At 42.0% G+C, this 14,146-nt stretch overlaps 1 protein-coding gene across 3 annotated transcripts in view; it reads left to right on the top strand.

The window, feature by feature from the left end:
* The first annotated feature begins 3,473 nt into the window (after positions 1–3,473).
* The window catches only part of LOC310877436 (DNA (cytosine-5)-methyltransferase 3A-like), a 53,112-nt gene continuing 42,439 nt past the window's right edge, over positions 3,474–14,146 (top strand). For all 3 annotated transcript variants that reach the window (XM_083791289.1, XM_083791290.1, XM_083791291.1), the window contains exons 1-3: positions 3,474–3,497; positions 4,712–4,873; positions 9,692–9,802. In XM_083791289.1, coding sequence (XP_083647415.1) covers positions 4,793–4,873; positions 9,692–9,802 — 192 coding nt within the window. In that variant the 5' untranslated portion in view covers positions 3,474–3,497; positions 4,712–4,792. The remainder of the gene's footprint in view (positions 3,498–4,711; positions 4,874–9,691; positions 9,803–14,146) is intronic.

Here is a 14,146-nt window from a genome sequence, read left to right on the forward strand (position 1 = left end):
GTTTTTAGTTTTGCTGCTCTATACTCAACCATCATACTCAAATCATTTGGCAAATCAAGAGAGACAGGCTAAGAAGTTTATTTTAAATAAAGGCATAACTTGGTTATGCCATAGAAAACTATAGGAAATCAATTCCTCAATGTCGTTGATGTCACACACACACACACACACACACACACACACACACACACACACACACACACACACACACACCCACACACACAAGTTCCATCTATTCACTACCTGCTTCTTAACTACCTTTGCGGAACAGAAACATTGTTTGGCAGTTCAGCTATAAATGTGCATTCGCCCAAACACAGGAAAGATGAAGTCAGCTCATTTTAAACCTCAGCATCCCCCCCGTTGAGAAGACTCTGGGGAAAGTGAGGTGTGTGTGTGTGTGTGTGTGTGTGTGTGTGTGTGTGTGTGTGTGTGTGTGTGTGTGGGTTGTGTCATCCTTCTAGTACTGTCCTAACATGAACCACAAGACTCCAGTCCACAGACAAGACAACAGAGAAAGACTGCAGAGCGGATGACAGAGGCAGAGAGTCAAGAGTCTCCACCAGTCCACCTCCCGTTAGCCGTTAATGCATTAGTCTTGTCTACTGTATACTCTAGGTTGTGTCCTCGTACTACTGTCCTCACATGAACCACAAGGCCAATGATAGCACAGACAATGGAGAGAGCGAGAGAGAAAGAGAGTTCAAGTGCACGGATGAGAGGAAAAATCTACATGACATCATAATCTCAGTGTATCTGTACACTAACAAGTTACGATTGGCAAAACAATCGACTTACTTTCCCAAATACAAGTGCTTAGACTTGGTCCTACAGCTTGAGTCCTACCCTCTTCAAAATGTATCAATGAATTTGTTGTTGAATCTGAATAAAGACAAAATGCTCATATAAAAAAACCTCCAGCACCACAAATACAATTATAGGATTGCTCTAGATGTGAATGGCCTGAGACTGCGAGACAAGGCGGGCTTTTCACAAATGTGGGCAAGGTTACAGTGTGATCAAGGTCAAATTAAAGTTACACGTTTCAAAAAGTATAAAACTATGTAAAATGAGTGGAGGTACTTTTGTGGCCCACTGGCAGGAGGAACATTTGTGACGTACAAGCCAAGGCTATAGCCTCTTTCAGAGAATCACACAGTACTTAGGATGACCAGATGTCCCCCTTGCGTGGGACAGTCCCTCATTTCCAAGACTTTTCAGGCATCCCACAAATTGAGACCCTGTCCCACATTGTGACTGGCAGGCATCATTGTTCAAATGCCCTAATAGTTATAGTCCCCTATTAATTTGATTTCTGTTAACTCTCATAGTCTCTTTTCCTCCAATATGTGTTTTTAAGCCTGCTAAAATAACATGAGAAATATCCCTACAGCACCAAGCCATACCACCCATGACCAAAATTAGCATTTAAAACAAACAAAACAAAATGAGGCAATATTAGGCCTATGGCAACTTAAGTAATAAATTGCTAAACCCGTCCCACTTGTCCCACACAAGCAATAATTCAGCCCCTCAAAAGAACAGTTTGATCTGCATGGTAACCCTAGTCACACTGTAAAATGGTGCTTGACATAAATATTGTAATTAATCACGGTCACACACACACACACACACACACACACACACACACACACACACACACACACACACACACACACACACACACACACACACACACACACACACACACACACACACACACACACACACACACACACACACACACACACACACACACACACACACACACACACAGTACAAAGTACAAAGGACATAAACACTGTCAGTGTCAGCGCAGTACGTCAGACAAAAGGAAAACAGCCAGTCACAATGTGCCTATACAATACAAGTTGACATACTTGTTACCTCCCTGCAAAGTCCCTTGTCAAGCCTCACATTGAAATGACCTCGGCTCGGGGTTTGGCCATGGAGGTGGGCAGCTGGGCACTACTCAACCTGCCTGACCTAAAACGCAAACGGCATCATGTCGCCGCCTAGTGGTCATGTACGGAATACGTGTTTCAATAGTCAATACAAAAACTGTTACTTTGTGGATGATCCTTGATTAAGCACACGTGTTAACAGGCCGGGTCCGCCGTTTTCAATTCATCAGAACATAGAGACGTAGCCTACAAATATACACTTCTATAAAAAATAGGAAATCATATAGGCTAAAGAAAGTAAAAAAGGGAAAAAACATGTAGGCCTACAGTATGGGAAGAAAGGGGGACGGGGGGCTCAGAGCTCAGACTTAGATTTACAGGGGCCAGTTTTGAATTGCAGCCTAGGTGCTCTTAAAAGTTTTGAAGAAGTCAAGGGATTCACATGTGTCTTAATGGCTGTTGGTAGGGCGTTCGACATTTTAGTGGCATATAGGAGCAGAATTAATTTAATCCCTTGTTTGAGCCGAATCTTATCTGGGGTGCACGTGGTTTGTTGAACTCCCTCTGTGAGTGTGGACTTCGTTGACATTATTGGTGACACACATGCATGTATGGTACCAACCGTACCATGTAGGCTAACAAGTACAACAACTGTAGTACTAGTGTGGTCACGTTTGATGACCTTTGACATGTAGGGGTTTTGAAATTACAGGTAGAACTCCATAAATATAACCCTTTCTACATTAGGCTACTCACTGAAGATGCTTGATCAGATCATATACACATGACAGACCTAGGACCTAGCCCGAAGAAATAAATAAGAAACGGCCATGCAACAGCATTATTTTGGACCTCCAGGAATTTCATCAATAAGGGCTTTAAACAATTTTGCCTATTATTAAACCTATTCTGTGTGAGACAATCCAAATAGCGATCCCAAGTACAAAAATAAAGGCTCTCCAATGTATTCATGCTGCTTAATTATGCCTACAACGTGTAATTACGCACAACACAATTATCACTATCGGGCTCTTAACTCGTTCGGCTGCCTTTAGGACCTGGTGGAAGCTCTGTAGCAGACAGTCCTCGGGCCCCTGCAGTGAGGAGCGGAGCATCTGGAGGAGTGTTGGCCGGCTGGGGAGGCGGTGGAGCGGAGGACGGGTCGGGGAGACAAGAGGAAAGGAGGCTCCGGCAGCAAAGCGAGACAAAAAAGGGTCAGGCCTGCATGGGACTTGGCAAAAAAACGGGTAACGATTGAACACTGTGACTCACTCGTTTAGAACCGTAACCCGGCACTACTACTAGCCGTTGAGCGAGCGTAACCTCTATCGGAACAAAATGTGAAAGAGCCTCTCTGAGAGCGGAAGACGCTCGCGGTGGAAGAGGAAATAGACAGCGATTTAGGTTATGGTTGCTTTTTTTTGCAGATGTGCCGATAGACGCTGGCCGATGTGCACTTGAACTTGATGAGAGAATTTACAGCAGGGGACAGAATTGCTGGTTCGGATAATAACCCGCGCCTTCTCATCATGAATATAACGGGGTTTTATCCTCAAGTGGCCGTGGCCTGTAAAAGAGGTATACTCCCTTGGGGTCATTTATGTAGACTTTACCCCTGCGAATGAAGACATCTAAAACTTTGACATTTTTAATGCATAATAACGTATCGAATAATATGTGATTCAGGTGATTACCGTAATTTGATCGCAGTCGTTAAAGCGACCTCCTGATGTGCATGAAAATATGCATGAACACTATACTACAATTCCTGTGTGGCCTATCTATTTATTTGTATTCTCTCTCTCTCTCTCTCTCTCTCTCTCTCTCTCTCTCTCTCTCTCTCTCTCTCTCTCTCTCTCTCTCTCTCTCTCTCTCTCTCTCTCTCTCTCTCTCTCTCTCTCTCTCTCTCTCTCTCTCTCTCTCTCTCTCTCTCTCTCTCTCTCTCTCTCTCTCTCTCTCTCTCTCTCTCTCTCTCTCTCTCTCTCTCTCTCTCTCTCTCTCTCTCTCTCTCTCTCGTCCAGGGATTAGAACATTCCAATCGCCTGGTCCTATATGAATACATCAAAACCAATTGCAATAATCCCAGTGTAGCTTTTAAAGGAAATTAAATACAGACTTGGTTTGCAAAATATGGTTTACATTACTGTATTGTGCGTATACATGGGCTCCTACCAAAGTGGGTTACACTTCAGTTAAACCTGGCTGGCGAGTTATGAAAAATGGTGCGGTTTAACAATTAACGGTATATCACCGGAATACAGTAGAATATTGCCATCCATGTGTTTGCATATGCCCTGTCACCAGCATGGTCAACACAACAGTGCCATTTCTTGCCGTCATAGTGTACAGTATCTGAATCCATGTGGTGTGAAAAGTGGCCTATAGGCCCCATGCTATAGTAGCCATATAGTATTCTATAGCACCCTAAGACCCGCAGTAGTATAGACCAAGCACATTTTCTAATATTATATGCACGTTTTGGCTATAGCCTGCTATTAGATCTTTTTGGAAAAATATGCAGTACACTAGCCTATTCATGGTTATAGATGTTTTTTTTTATGTTTCACAAACACGTAGGCGGTAGGCTTGATACTGAAAGCCAATCATTGCAATACTACACACACATGGTATGTAGACTACTCCGGCTTAAAGCATCCCAGGCAGACCGTAATTTAATACTAAACCTTTTAGAATATCTGTAATACCTCACTTATTAACATGCTGGTTGTCAGATTATTCACCATATACTGTAGTGCTAATCAAGTCTGTTTTTCATTTTACAGGAATCATCAGATCATCATCAGAAGGATCATCAGTTCTTTTGTTTTGTTCTTTTGTTGAGTTACATTTCTACCAGAAGATTCCATTGACCGTAAGATTCCTTTACAATGCCGTCCAACATTGGTACCAACATGCCAACCACCGCATTTAAAAATGCAGAGTACGGCGACTCACCTGGACACAGAATGGTAAGAGCACAAAATGGCCATGTAGTAGAAATTCCCAACCTGTGGATCGAAGCCCACCAGTGGGTGGCGAGGATATTGCAAGTGGGCCCCCAAATAATTGGCAAAACACTGAGATTTGATAATATAACATTGATATAAAACAATGAATGTAAAAACAAAAGTCATGGTATTATGTTTTTTTAAACCTTGAACCTTTTCAGTGTGATGCAGATACAGTAAATAGTAACTTAAAGTACTATAATGCGTTATTTCCATTGATCCAAGCCATAGAACACGATTGATTCATCATTACAATATGATCCCTGCATGGGCCCTGATCCAGAAAAGGTCGGGAACCACTGACCTGCAGGTGTAGTTAGTGAGAGGAACTGCACACTCCAAAACGAAAAGTGGGGAGGTCTATTCTGTTCCAAAGCTTTGATGAATGGAAGCTACAGTGTTAGTGGTAAATGGGATCATCACTAAAGCCTTATTTATACTTGTAAAGTCTTATTTGTACTTTGACAGTGTCTCACGCGGGTCTACAAATAGATCTACAATGTCCGGCGTGCAACACAGCTGTACGTGTACGATGGACAATACATTAAGCATTAATATGCCTTACAAAATGTCTCCGGGAGTTTTGGGACAAATGTATATTATAATACTATAGGCCTACCTTAGTTGATGGTAGTGTGCTGTGGGGTGGAGACAGCATTGGTGGTGACAGCATTTGTGCCATACTGCACTTTCACAGACTATAGTTTAGGTGTATCTGATAACAAAACAACTTATCTGGGTCCAGTGACACTCAACCACTCCACATCAATATGCCCATATTCCCCGGTCACCAATTTTATGAATGGACTGATGATCACTTCAGAAATCAGTTCATTAATTCATTTCGTGCCTTATTGATTCCATGCAACCCACAGACCCACATGAGAAGACTTGGTAGCATTGATCCCTCTGTCCTTTTATTGAATTTAGGAATCTACTCTCTTCTCACCTTGGTGCATGCATGCTGGCCTGTAATACAGTCCCCGTAATCCTAATCAATGTTACCGTTACATTTTTGGTCGCTGTCGGGCAGAAACCTATCTCCATATTTAAACCTTTTACGTATTCATCATAAATCAATTAATGCCATATATACTACTTTATCATACAAGAGTGTAAATAAAATCTACAAGCTCACAAAGCGTAACTATTCTTGGGAAAAAAATCACACCTGTGTGAAGTGAGAGGCGCTTTTATACAGTCATACATTCATTGTCAATGCGAACTTTGTGTAGGACAAAAATAGCCGATTTGCTCGTCTACATATATGACATAAATTCATTAGTCAATTAGTCCGCTATTAGTCTATTTGTCCGCCCTCTGTGACGTCATCATCATCATCATCAAACGTCATACTCATCAAATACTTAATAGTGGGTCACAGTTACCTCAAGGGCACCGCTCACTTCACACTGGGGTGTGATTTATTTTCTGAAAAGTGACGGTTTTAGACGGTCTCCACCTGGCAGCATCTCTGCCTGCCTGTGGGAGGTGAGACCATAATGCACAGTTCCATACTGTAGGTGACGCCTGGTCTTGGTAACGGTGGTTGATGACGTGGGCGTTGGCTTGATGTAGGTTGTGTGAGTGTCTGTGCGGAATGGCTCTATGCTCTGCTTTTTTACTGGTGGGGGGTTGGGGAGCGGGGGGAAGTGATCTGTCCTCTTCCGCTACTATGCTACGCAGCACTGCCCCTGGTCCTGTTGCCTAGCAACAGACATTGCCTTAAATAACCATCCGCCTAGACTAAAATAGTGCTATGATATTGACAGCATTATGGAGTTCACTCCAGGCAACAACAATTTGTTTTACAGGCTGCTTAAAAGAAATACATTTAGATGAATCCATGTTGGAAATAAATACTGTAGTAGTAGTGTTTCCTCTGTGCGTGTGCGACGCGTGCGTGCGCGCGTGCCTCAACAGTGTGCTGTAGGCCTATAGTCCAGTGGTTGTTTTGTGCACACCCATGGGCAAGTAAAACATCTTAAGGCACACCTTTATTCACTGTGAAATAAGAAGATCTACAAGCTAATAAATGCTTCATGATATGATGGATTTTGAACTTGTAGATTTGCTATTTAGAATGAAATAATTTACAGTTTTCGCCTAGAATGAGAATGACATACCCAAAATAGGAACGCCAGGTTGAAAGTGGTTGCACCGTGGTGGATTCAAGTGTTTAGACGCTTGGCTTTGTTGATATTGTCACTTTATTGTCACTGCACGTACAAATACGGGCTGGAGTGGCACCTGTCAGCGGGGAGTGTTGGGCGGGCGAGTAGGACGAAAGCTCTATGTGGTGGCTCCACACTGGCAGGTGAGCCAGTAGGATACAACAGCTGTGACATCACACAGAAATGTATGTGGGGAGGAATACCGCATACCGACGAAATTGAGGAGTAAAATCACACCCGTGTGAAGTGAGGGGCACTAATATATTAAAGTCTAACTCATGTTGATTAGGTGATGTAATGGTGATGTAAAACAACCGGTGCCAACACAAACATTAAACGGCATTAACAATAAAGATATTGTTGATATGACGTAAACGACACATGATATTTCCTTTATTGTCAATGCGTTTACTAAACAAACTTTGAACTAAAGACAAACATTAAACCTGTGTATAGGAGGGGCTAGCACCCCTCAAAAAGGGGTAAAAAGCAAAAAACGATATATTTAGGGTGCTGATAGACAATTATTAAATAATTCATAACTTGTATAATTGCATAATTTGCTATAATATGTGGTTTTCACAAAATTACAAGGTACGCCTGGAAGTTGTCTCGCGCCACACCAGTGTGCCTCACCGTTTGGTAACCACTGGTGTAGTCTGTTCAGAGTGTCAAGAAATAGTGTAATCAATTGTCAATGTGTCTTTAGCGCCAGATTATGTTAATTCGATTTAAGATGTGTGTATTTGTTTGTCTTTTTGTAGTTTATCCCACTAGCTCTTACCCGTTGTGAGATATTTGCCCCCCCTTGTGGCCGTGGGGGGTACTGCGCCCGGTGCGTTTTTTAATTCACTAATAAATTCATTAATAATCATTAATGTGTCAAATAAAAAAAAAGGGCTTCGTTACGCCCTCCATATTCATATGGTCAATGCCTGTGTGAAAAGGGAGCGATTGGTGCAGGCAATGAGGAGCTACGGCGGTGTTTCTGACACACAGACAGACACACAGACAGACAGACATTGTTAGAATTATAGTATGATGATGATGATGATGATGATGATGATGATGATTTTCTAATTCTAGAATGGGAGAGTGACTAACTTAATACAGTAGTGGGTGTAAACAATACCTTTTTGAGAATATAACTCTGTCACTGACTCGCTATAAAGCCACTACTCAATAGTCACAGCTCCGAATACTATGGAATGTTGAGGATGGTTGTATTTTCTCCATTCCCCAGCAGGCACTTTCGGGACATAACAGCCTGACCTTTGAAATTCCTAACTATTTTTATTGACATAATTTCCCCTTAGTATAGAGTTTGGGAATCTGTGGCTACACAAGGATTTTCGTAATATATCAAAACACAAATATGCCATTCATTTGGCTTTTTTGCCTGAACAGCAGTAGGGCTGCAACCGGGCAACCAAGTTACTTGCATTCGTTATTGTTTCTAAGTTACTATAAATGTAGTTAGTTATTATATAAATTATTGATCGTAAATGCTAATAAAGTAATCTGAACCCAAACAGACATCTTGAAATTCATGAAAAATGAGCGATCCGAGCACTCCAAAAACTTTAAATAGGAGAGGCCCTCTCCTCTGGAAGCCATCCCTCTCCCTCATTTTATATCCGCCCTCTCCGAGAGGGCGGATATAAAATGAGGGTTCTTTAATAAAGATTAAAACGCCAACATATTCTTCAGTCTTCATCAGGGCAGGACATCTTGAAATTGCTTAATATGCTCATCTTATCAGTCAAAACATAACTTGTCATTTATAATATGATAATACGTTTTACAAATTGTACAGTAAATAGCACAGACATTTTTACATTAAACATAATTAAAATGTTGACGGACCCCTACAGCAGTCATCAAACCAGCAGGCAGACTCCATATTGCACAGTAAAATAACTGTCAGTAAAGAGATTGTGTTATTATTGAGGGCACCCCCCTCTGTACGGGGATTGCAATCTCATTTACATTCAGGCGTGGTGTTGCTGGTGGTCCTATTCAGTGACTACTGAAACGCTGGAACATATACATTAGTATCATCTTTTCTCCCATCAACCCTAGCGGATGCTTTGTTTGGGTGGACATGGGCTTTGTTCAGTTGGTGGGAAGACAGTTTTATTAATCAAAGAGAAAATTGCAGTGTAGGGGGCTGGTGGGAGGGGGGGGGGGGTGTAGCAGACGTCTTTGTAACGGTGTCAAGAAGGGGATCCTCTGTGTAAGGTCAGCTCACTTCAGCCTGCCTCAAGAGTGTGTCATTCAATTTGCTAGCCATCTCATTGTCCACTGAGCCCCAAAAGGGGCTCAAGAGCGCTGTTGTAGTTCCCCTGACTGTTTGAGTGTGTGTGTGTGTGTGTGTGTGTGTGTGTGTGTGCGTAGGTGGATTGGTGAGTGTACAACAAATGCAATCTGAAGGTGGCACATCTTTAGTTGGGTTCAAGCAGCCACTCAGCCCCTTGCATTATGATCCCACCCCATCAGACCTGTACTGTAATACTGATATGTCATACTTTACTTACTGTACTTCATAATTACCTCAGCTATTGAAGTGTGTCTCAGTCTAATGCTGGCTCTTTTTGGTTCACAGGGTGAACAATACACAATACTGGACAAGGATCTAATGACAAAGGAGAAGCCGGCCAAATGTAATGCCTCTTATAAAACTGGCAAGCTTGGAAGAAAACGCAAGCAGTTTCCAGTAAGTACCAGTGACTTTATGTAACGAGAATCCTGCTATCGCCTGTACTGTAGTTTGCTGACAGTTATTCTACTATGGAGCCCGTCTGCCTGCCGTTTTGCTGACTGCTCATATATTACAGTTAACAAAAGAAATAACTTTTTCAAGACCAAAATGTCCCTTAAAAGGTATATTCACTGATTCAGTGATTTCACTTAATTCAAATATCCCTTTTTTTTGTTTTGTTGTGATAATCCTCCCTACTATAGAGTGTGCTCACCATATAAGGAGTTCCTCCCTGTCCCTAGTTAACCTCTGGGGTCAAAAAACCTTAGGTTTCGTTTTCCAATCAGGATAGAGAGGGGCCTTCCTGCAATCATGATCGAGCGGGTGCAGGCCTTGGTGTGCGTGCTGTTGGCCTGCCGCTGTTGGCCTGCCTGCTGCACTGTAGTGCGTACATGTGCACATCTTGTTACCGGGGCGGACTGGAGGGTTTTCCAAATCACCCAAATCACGTCCCTTAATAAAGCATTGAACATGTGCAGTATAATGTGAATAATCACTGCATTATTATGTAATTTCCAGATCTGATCTATATAGTTGGCATGCAATATGGGAGGTTCTACTACGGCTCCTTAAGCAAAATGTTTCCTGCACTGGACCTTGCAGTTCCTCCTTTAGAATACAATGGAATTTTATCTCACATAAGACATCTCATTCCTTGTGAGTTTCCTAGTCCTACTACTTGCTATACCAGTATCACCTGACACATGCACCTAAAAAGACCAAGCTCATAAATCAACTAATGTTCATTCTACCGAGTGTCAGCTAACCCTAGCTAACCCTTTCAAACTAGGAAGGGTATGGCCTGGTCAGCCTGCAATGACATGCATAAGATCTGGTCATCCCAGCTTAGTAAGATGTTAAGTAAAAATATTTAGGACGGCCGTTGAGCCGATTCTACTCTATGGCTCCGAGACATGGACACTTTCAAAGAAACTATAGATACGGTTGGATGGCACTTACACTCGCCTTCTAACGAGAGCGCAAAATCTATCTTGGAAGAGCCACCCATCGACTAATCTAATATACGGCAACCTTCCCCGTGTTTCTTCACTATCCAGAAGAACACAGTTTGCCGGCCACTGCTACAGAGCTGACAATGAGGTTATATCTTCCCTTAGGCTTCTTCTCTGGAGTCCTGCCTCAAAGCAGACCAGAGGTAGAAAACTGTCGTTCCCTGATGTCATCGCTAGGGACACAGGCATCAGTAAGCTGGAACTGGGGATGGCAATGAAGGACCGGGAAGTCTGGCGTGTTATTGTGAAATCCACGATCTCGACCGCGGTCGAAAAATGATGATGATGATGTCTGTCTTATACTTAAAGCCACTGAAGAGTGTCCTGTCCACAACTAGATAAATAACCCCTGATGCTTGCAACATGGGCATCATTGCACACCTCTGGGAGTTTTCACAGCAGTTAAGTGTGACAGAGGTAGGGCAGAGTTACCACATGCATAAATGCTGGAGACTGGTACTGTAGGTGACTTTTATCTAGCAGTAAAGCTGCCCGAAAAAAGTATTCTTGAAATGCACACACACATCTCAAATGGCTATTATTTGGGATTTTATTGCTATGCTAAGCACTTTATCTAAACACAGCAAGGCAATTCACTAATAGCATACGTTGTTGGTAAACGTGATCTGTAAACATGATGTTACAACCAACTTTATGCTGGTGTATACTATATATATATATATATATATATATACACACACACACACACACACACACACACACACACACACACACACACACACACACACACACACCCCTACAGATTTGTCCAAACATCACGCAAATTGGTACAAAGTCTCTATAGCCATTAAACGAAACGGGTCTCATACTCCATCCCGATTGGCTAAGAATGGCTTCCAAAGTTCGCAGGAGTTCTCCGTTTCTAACAAAATGCCGCAAATCATGAACACATTGGGCTCCATCTCGCACCAGGAGCCCCATCTCCTTCATTTTGGGATTTAGTATTGTGTAAGAGGCGTTCCCCCGTAAAAATGCCATCTTGTGCCACCACCTAAATCCTTAAAACACCTCCACTAGTACTACCCATTACATTATGCATAGGTGTGGTTTGGGCGTTACGCAACTTAAACCAATCAGTGTGCCAGGTGCCATTCCCTTTAAGAGATCTATTATCCATAATCTATTATGCCCTGGAGTGAGCCTTATGGAAGAGCAATGTGTGCTGCCTTGGAATACATTTATATCAGATACAGAGGGTTGTTTTGTGTGTCCAGTATCTGCCATCCACTCCGCGACCAACACAGCCAAGTTGTGCTGCTCCTCACCAAACAAATTTTACATTATTTTAAATCCATTACATATTTGCTGCATAATGGGGTGATGAGGTGATGAAACTGAACCAGGGAATCAATAGAGCACCGAAGTCCTGACGTCACTGTCAGTAGAGGGCGCCAGTCCACAGGTTCGTGTACTTTTTATTTGCATTGAAATCCCCATTAGATCTCTAGATTTAGATCTCTTTCATATAAGAACTGTGTTTGAAAAATAAACCGATCATCCCGGCCTTTTCACTCATATGGATATGAAGCATCGACTGAAGGTGGAAATGTACAAATATACCCAAAGAGTAACACAATAAGCGCTATAAACGAGTCAAACAACCCAGAGACTACATTTCCGGGTAGGCGGGGTGGCTGCAGCTGCCCGTCGCACAACATAAACTGACATTAATTAATTATTTATTTTATTTGTATTGATATTTAATGTTTTGAGTCACCGCCAGCTGAGCTTACGTCAACGAGGAATCTCAGGAACGCAATGTGTTGACAGCTGGGCGGTCAACACATTGACAGCCAGAAACTGTCTGTATCAAATATGAATGGACATCATTAACGACGCATAGCCAACCTGCCACCCCCCTGACAGAAAGGCTGATCGGTTTATTTTTCAAACACAGTTCTTATATGAAGCGACCTAAAATCCCCCTATGGGATGCAAATAAAAAAATACATGAACCTGTGTACTGGCGCCCTCTACTGAAAGTGACGTCAGACTTCGGTGCTCTATGCGCCTTGGCACAAATCTAATAACTTCTTTGACTAGACAATTAACCACAATGAGCACAAGGAATTGACACTGCTGATTATAGATGTTTATTACTTGCGGATAAAGAATGCCATACGATCGAGTCCACTGTGTGATTTCCGTAAAATCTTGCACACACATTCCCACTAGGCCAAGGAAGAAATGCCACTTGAAAGTTTTCAACTCTATAACTGGCCGATTCATGTTTTTATCTATAATTGATCTCGATTGATCTGTGTCAAACCTTGTATGCACACTCCCTAGAGGCCAAAGAAAAACCTTTGCCTGGTATTTTTCACATCTGCTCTTTATAGCGCCACCAGGAGGCCGACATATGTAACTACTCCTTCAGATTTGATCAAAATTTCACGCAAATCGGTACACATCATCTGTATAGTCATGTGATCAAGACAGGTTTGTTTGATTTCTAATTTTCCATCCTGATTGGCTAAGATTGGCTTCCAAAGATTTCAGGAGTGGCCTGTTTTTTTTACAAAATTCCACAAAATCATCAACACAGTGCCCGATTGCAGTGAAACTGTGCACGCATATTCCCACTAGGCTCATGGTGGCACTATAACAGGCAGAGTCGTGTCTTTACATACAACTGCACCGATCTGCGTAAAACTTGTACACTCCCTACAGGCCTAGGAAAAACAGCTGGCCTGAATTTTTCAATTCTGCCTTTTCGAGCGCCACCAGGAGGCCCACTTATGTGCAAAACGTTTTTATATTAGATTTTATCCAAATATCAATCCTGGTGGAGACCTGTGCCCCGAGGGGCACTTCTTCTAGTTAGTATTGTTACAGATGTTTGTGAAATATTCACCAAAGTCTTAATCAATACCAAACTTTAGGATGTAAATGATCAATTAAGAAACAAAGGGAAGGCAGTCTTGACATGAATAAATATAGATATGAATCTAATCTAAGTTCTATTAAATTAGTTATTAGTTATTACTTGCTATTAGCTATTCGTTATTATTTGAAAATAGGGAATTAAATAAATGAATAATTGAGCAATGAAGTAATCAATAAATGTTTTAATTAATATTTGTAATTCATTATGTTAATAACAAATGACTACTATAGTTCTGGTCTCATACATAGTTACAGTATGACAAAGCAGTGATGAACTGTGGCTGGATTGTGTTTTGACCTGACCTCTGTCTAATTGTCTGTGCTGCCTGATTGACTGGCTGTGAACTCTAACATCTGGCAGAGGGCCACATGTGGATCA

The sequence above is a fragment of the Protomyctophum parallelum genome, assembly GCF_964188405.1.
Source record: "Protomyctophum parallelum genome assembly, chromosome: 20".
NCBI classification, from domain to species: domain Eukaryota; kingdom Metazoa; phylum Chordata; class Actinopteri; order Myctophiformes; family Myctophidae; genus Protomyctophum; species Protomyctophum parallelum.